Below are 6,000 nucleotides of genomic sequence, written 5' to 3'. Positions count from 1 at the left end.
TTCGTTTATAGACAATTGTAATCTGACCGTTGCAATTCAAATATCTCTGGTCAGAGTATGTACAAGTAGGACAGGTGGCAGTGAGATACTCAAAATGGGGTCAAACCAAAGTGACTAAACAATGAATAATTTACATTAATTTTCAGGTCACATGAAATCAATAAAATTCTACACATCTTAAATCAGTGAGTGGAATAAATGGAACACAGCTCGATTTCGCAGGTGAATAGAATGTCATTTTATTGTGAAGTGCTTCATACTATTCCATGGCATGAATCCTTTGTTACAGAAAAATATAAACATGTTTAAAGTATAAATAAAGCAATAAGCCTGTGTTAATAGGCAGGATATATAAAAAAATTCCACTAGGTAAATACTAAGGCAAAGTCATATTAGTTTTTTGCATAAATATTAATATTGGCGGTAAAAAATATTTTAATAGGAGTTCACAGAAGTACAAATGTTGTATTTGGACAATGCAGTTAATCGAAATACAGTGAATATTTGTGGCAACTCAAATACTGACTGGTAAAAACAAATCAGTGATTCTACATTCACATTTCAATGTTACAGAACATAACACTTAATTTCCTTCTAATTGTGGATGAACCTGGACATTGTTGCCTGTCTCCTTCACAAGACAGGTGATGCAAGCACCAATATTCTTCCTCATTGACCTGACAACATCAGTTTTAGCAACTGCTGCAGTGACCTTCAATATACAGTTAGCCAGTTTACAAATGTGCTTGCTGCATACAGCACACATTCTATATCCCCTGCACGCACTCGAAATGACAGTGTAGAAATACAGCAGGAAAGCCAGAGGCTTAAAAATAACTGGCTCAAAGCGAGGAACAGGAACAGGAAATTGGAGGAAGCTCTCGTTTAGCTAAAAGGTGAAATACTGAGCATGTGCAAAATGTTTGAACTTCTGTAGTAGTCAAGCTGGTGACTGACTAGGGTAGCAGGCGTGGAACTACAAATTCTTAGCTCCACATTGTAAAACTGCTCTTTGTTTTTGAAAAAATCTGTTCCTTTATTATAAAGCATCTCAGATATCTGTGCAAAACTCTCACTTTGAACAAAGAAAAGAACCTCCTTCCCACCTCTCCAAAGAAATTTAACAGAATACAGCAGCCCTGGTCCAAAATACTCATATTGCAACTTACCAAGCACCCAGTTTGTATGGCCATTCCTGTATGTTACACAATCAGGCTAAGGCACGCTCCTTCTGTAGACAGTTAACAGATCTTTACGTCTTTCTCTTTCCTCCAAAGTGAGAGTCTCGGGTTTCTTGCATAATTCCTTTAAACCTTTAAGTTCTTGCAAGACTTTGTCAGCTTCAGACCATTTGGCCATGGCTTCATTCAGCAAACTCCTGGTTGACCAGTTGTCTTGGGTGATATCGCCCTGAAGATGTTGCTCACCTGCTGCTTGTTGGAGAAGCTCCTCTGTTACTTTTAGCTCAAAAGCTATTTCACCTTCCAATTTTTCCACATTCTTGTTCTCCAGATTGCCACAATGAATATCAAATGGTTTCCTTATTGCTTGTTGCTTGGATTCTGATAAGATATCTCCCAAGGAAGCACATTTCACTCTGGATAGATTTGCTCCATTTAGTGAATGATTACTGTTTGTTTCAGATGGCTGTTTCTCCATTTCATTTGCATCTGAAGAAACTTTTGTTTGGAAACCAGATTCACCTTCACTTTCTAGACGATCTGGAACAGTCTCTGTGGTACAAGATAGATCTTCCTCCTCGGACGGTGGCCCCTCTCCCTCCTCAGCTGGTGGCCCCTCTCCCTCCTCTGCTGGTGGCCCCTCTCCCTCCTCGACCAGCGGCCCCTCTCCCTCCTCAGCTGGTGGCCCTTCTCCCTCCTCGGACGGTGGCCCCTCTCCCTCCTCAGCTGGTGGCCCTTCTCCCTCCTCGACCAGCGGCCCCTCTCCCTCCTCAGCTGGTGGCCCTTCTCCCTCCTCGGACGGTGGCCCCTCTCCCTCCTCAGCTGGTGGCCCCTCTCCCTCCTCGACCGGTGGCCCCTCTCCCTCCTTGACCGGCGGCTTCTCTCCCTCCTTGACCGGCGGCTTCTCTCCCTCTTCAGCTGGTGAACCTTCTCCCTTCTTTTCTAATCCATTATTGCCTTTTGCATTACTGGGTTTGATTTTAGGCATAAGAATAGGTCTGTTCTTGTTGGTTTGGTTACTGAGTTTTTTCTTTGACTGCTCTTCACTTGTTGTGTCTTCACCAATAAGACTCTGAGCTCCAAATTCTAGTCTCTGCATTCCATCGGACACAGCGCTGGCTACCTAGGATATAAAGATAACTTTTAAACACCTTGGTGTTCTTTAACCTTTTGCGATATAAGTACAACAAAACCAACAGCAACATGGTAACTGCAGCACAGAAAACAAAAAAAATCAGCAAGTAAGGCAGCATTTGTGGTAAAAAGTGGGGAGTTGGTTTTTTAGGTGTGGATTGACGAATGCTACCTGACCTGAAGGATTTTAATAGCAGCAATACAGTCCTGTCAGCAATTCACCTAACATCAGCCAACATTGGGCAGATACTGACAGCTGAATTCCCCCATAGTCACATGCTCATGGGAGGGTGCAGAGGGTTTGAGACTCCAGGCTCTGCATCAGGGATAAGGTAGAATATAGAGTAATTGATTAAATAACACTAGCTGCTGTCTAACACACACTGCTATTCACCAATAATGAAGTTACAGACAATTCCCTCCTCAAGGCAACTGTTTGACCTGCTGAGTGTTCCAGTATTCTATTTCAGATTTCCAGCAAGTATTTTGCTCTTTCTTTGTATTATTATCTGAATAATCTGATGTGAGGCAGGTTATTGTTTTTATTTCAGGTTCCATGAACCAAACTTTACTGGAAAATCGGATCACATCCACCAAAGCACCAGGAGCATCTGTGTGAAATGCACCTCAGAGGTTATGGTAAATTGATCATTTTCCATCTGACTCTCAGTAGATGTTTTCCCACAGCACATAATGGGGCACAAATGGTAGCAGAAGTACTGGTGATGCACTGGGAAGAGGGGAAGGGCCTATCAGGATTTCCTTTTTCTTTCTTCTTTCATGGGATGTGGGTATCACCGGCAAGGCCAGCATTTGTTGCCCATCCCTAATTGCCCTTGAAATGAGTGGCTTACATGGCCATTTCAAAGGGCAGTTAAGTGTCAGCCACATTGCTGTGTGTCTGCAATCACATGTAGGCCAGGCCAGGTAAGGATGGAAGATTTCCTTCCCTAAAGGGCATTAGTGAACCAGATGGGTTTTTACAACAATCGATGATAGTTTCATGGTTTCATACTTTCATGAGACTATTAGATATAGACATGAGATTTATTAGTTGAATTTAAATTCCATTAGCTGCTATAGTGGGATTTGAGCCTATGTCCCCAGAGCATTAACCTGGGTCTCTGGGTTACTAGTTCAGTGACATTACCAATATGCCACCATCTCCCCTAACATCAACTTCAGCAGCTGCTGCAGTGACCTTCAATATACAGTTAGCCAGTTTACAAATGTGCTTGCTGCATACAGCACACATTCTATATCCCCTGCACGCACTCGAAATAACAGTGTAGAAATACAGCAGGGAAGCCAGAGGCTTAAAAATAACTGGCTCAAAGCGAGGAACAGGAACAGGAAATTGGAGAAAGTTCTTGTTTAGCTAAAAGGTGAAATACTGAGCATGTGCAAAATGTTTGAACTTCTGTAGTAGTCAAGCTGGTGACTGACTAGGGTAGCAGGCATGGAATTGCAAATTCTTAGCTCCACATTGTAAAACTGCTCTTTTAAAAAAAAATCTTCATTGTAAAGCATCTCAGCTATCTGTGCAAAACTCTCACTTTTAACAATAAGTCCTCCCCATCTCTCCAAAGAAATCTAACAGAATACAGGAGATCTGGTCCAAAATATTCATATTGCAACTTACCAAGCACCCAGTTTGTATCACGGGGGAAGCCAAAATGGTGGGGCAGTTACATGAACATGTCAGCAAAACGAAATTAAAACTGAAAATTACACTTACAATATTCAGCTCAACTCTTTGGGAGAAGATTGAGAACAGGAGACACAAAAGGGAGCTTTTTTGAAGTGGATTTATGCTGGCTTCAACTAACATTTTGGTTAGCTGAAGAAGACTGAGAACAGAAGAGACTGACACTACCTCTCCACTTCCTCCATCCTTTCCTCCGAGCTGGGAACGGTAAATCATTTATTCTATCTACTAAGGGTTCTATGTCGTTCTTCTCTGTCTAACATAAGTATTGTATCTGAACTATCACTTCTTGACAAACTACTTTGAACCACTACTTGTAACCTCAAGCCCCCTTTGGGTAATCTGTGATTCCAGGGCCAAATCTTGCAGGTGGAATTTTCCCTTACTATTAGGAGCACAGGGGTGGAGTGTGCCATTTATGAACGATTAATGCAAGTTTCCTTCCTGTTCATACTCTCAGTGGATGTGTCCTTGGCTTGGCTCAGCTCAGCACCGCACCACCCCCCACCTCCAGTGGATGGCCCTTGCCTCTACACCCCTCATCCCCTCCTCTGGATGGGCCCTTGGCCCTACCTTCCCCCCCCTGCAGTGGATGGTCCTTGGCTTTCCCCTGCGCCCACCCCCCACAACTCCAGTGGATAGGCCCTTATCTCTACTCACCCCTCCTGCACTGGATGGGTCCTTGGCTCTACAAGCCCCTGCCCACTCCAATGGATTGGGCCCTTGGCTCTGCACCCACTTCCAGCATGGTGGGGGCCTGTGTCTTTGGCCCCCAGTGGATGGGGGTCATGGCTTCCTCATCACCACCCCCCTAGTGAGAGGGGCACAGCTCTGGTTACAGATTTAAAACATGGAGATATCTAATTTTATAGCTGCTGCCTGGCTGACTTACTTCTTTCCGATGCTGCCTGGTTGGCGGTCTTCGGGTATGGTTTATTTTGACTCTGTTGCGTGTTAAGTGATCCAGAGAATTCTTTTCATCCACTGTAACCTAGGCAGAAACACAGTGCTTAACGGCTAACCCTCAGGTTAATTTACATTGCAATAAAGTATTCAGGTGCTTGGCAGGGCACCGCTGACAAACAGATGTGACATGTGATCCACTTCTTGTTACAAGAATCGGAACAAGGAAAGTCCAGGCAAGACTCCCCGTGCTGTGTTGCTTTTTACATCGATGTACTTTTGGGTTTATGATTCTTCACTGGACAAAGTATTGAAAATATTGGGGTGACTTTCATCAAAAAACATGGGCCAAATCAATGGTTTAACAACAGCCAATGAAGAGCAGCTCCCTGGGACTGTGATGATTATGGGGCCAGTAGTTATATATTTCACCATGGGATCCAGTTTTCTTTGCCTTACACACATTTCACACTTAAACTGACTGTTATATAGACAATAATGGCTTCCAAATTTCACATCAATTTCACATCATTTTCACATCATCTCTATGTAAACAGGAAGTGAAGCTGGGATTACAGCATGTTGTCACAGGCTGCAGCGACCCATCAAATCTAGAACAATCTCAGGTCAGTCAGTAACATCCGCTTACATTGAGTCCTGAGCTTTATATAACCAAAGATTAGGTTACCTTGTGGACCTTCTCAGTAACACTAACAATTTTATGTCAGATGTACAAAGAACTGGCTTAGACTGAAAAGAGGGTAATACAGAGCTCACCAGTATCTGCTGTACCCTATTGTAACTGAACTTTCTAGCTGATTTCTGCTTCTCAAAGTCATAGTCATTTATGGAACCGAAGGAGACCATTTAGCCACCAAATCTATGCTGGCTCTACAGGGAGCAATCCAGTCAGTTTCACTTCCCTGTTAATCCCTGTACAACTGCAGGTTTATTTCCTTCAAGAGCCCTACCAATTTCCTTTTAAAATCATTGATTGTTTCCACTTCCCCCACCCTCAAGGTCAGTGAGTTCCTGGTCATTTCCACGCACTGTTTAAAAAAGTTCTTCCTCACA

General features: G+C 43.2%; 1 protein-coding gene across 1 annotated transcript in view; it reads right to left on the bottom strand.

Moving 5' to 3' along the window:
- Positions 1–214: 214 nt before the first annotated feature.
- LOC144668164 (uncharacterized) overlaps positions 215–6,000 on the bottom strand; it is a 51,930-nt gene continuing 46,144 nt past the window's right edge. The window contains exons 4-6 of the mRNA XM_078529916.1: positions 4,916–5,014; positions 2,109–2,304; positions 215–1,964 (exon numbers count right to left, since the gene is read on the bottom strand). Of these exons, the coding sequence (XP_078386042.1) occupies positions 1,216–1,964; positions 2,109–2,304; positions 4,916–5,014 (1,044 nt within the window). The 3' untranslated portion in view covers positions 215–1,215. The remainder of the gene's footprint in view (positions 1,965–2,108; positions 2,305–4,915; positions 5,015–6,000) is intronic.

This window comes from Cetorhinus maximus, chromosome 26 (assembly GCF_964194155.1).
Source record: "Cetorhinus maximus chromosome 26, sCetMax3.hap1.1, whole genome shotgun sequence".
NCBI classification, from domain to species: Eukaryota; Metazoa; Chordata; class Chondrichthyes; order Lamniformes; family Cetorhinidae; genus Cetorhinus; species Cetorhinus maximus.
This window is presented reverse-complemented; position numbering and strand designations above follow the sequence as displayed.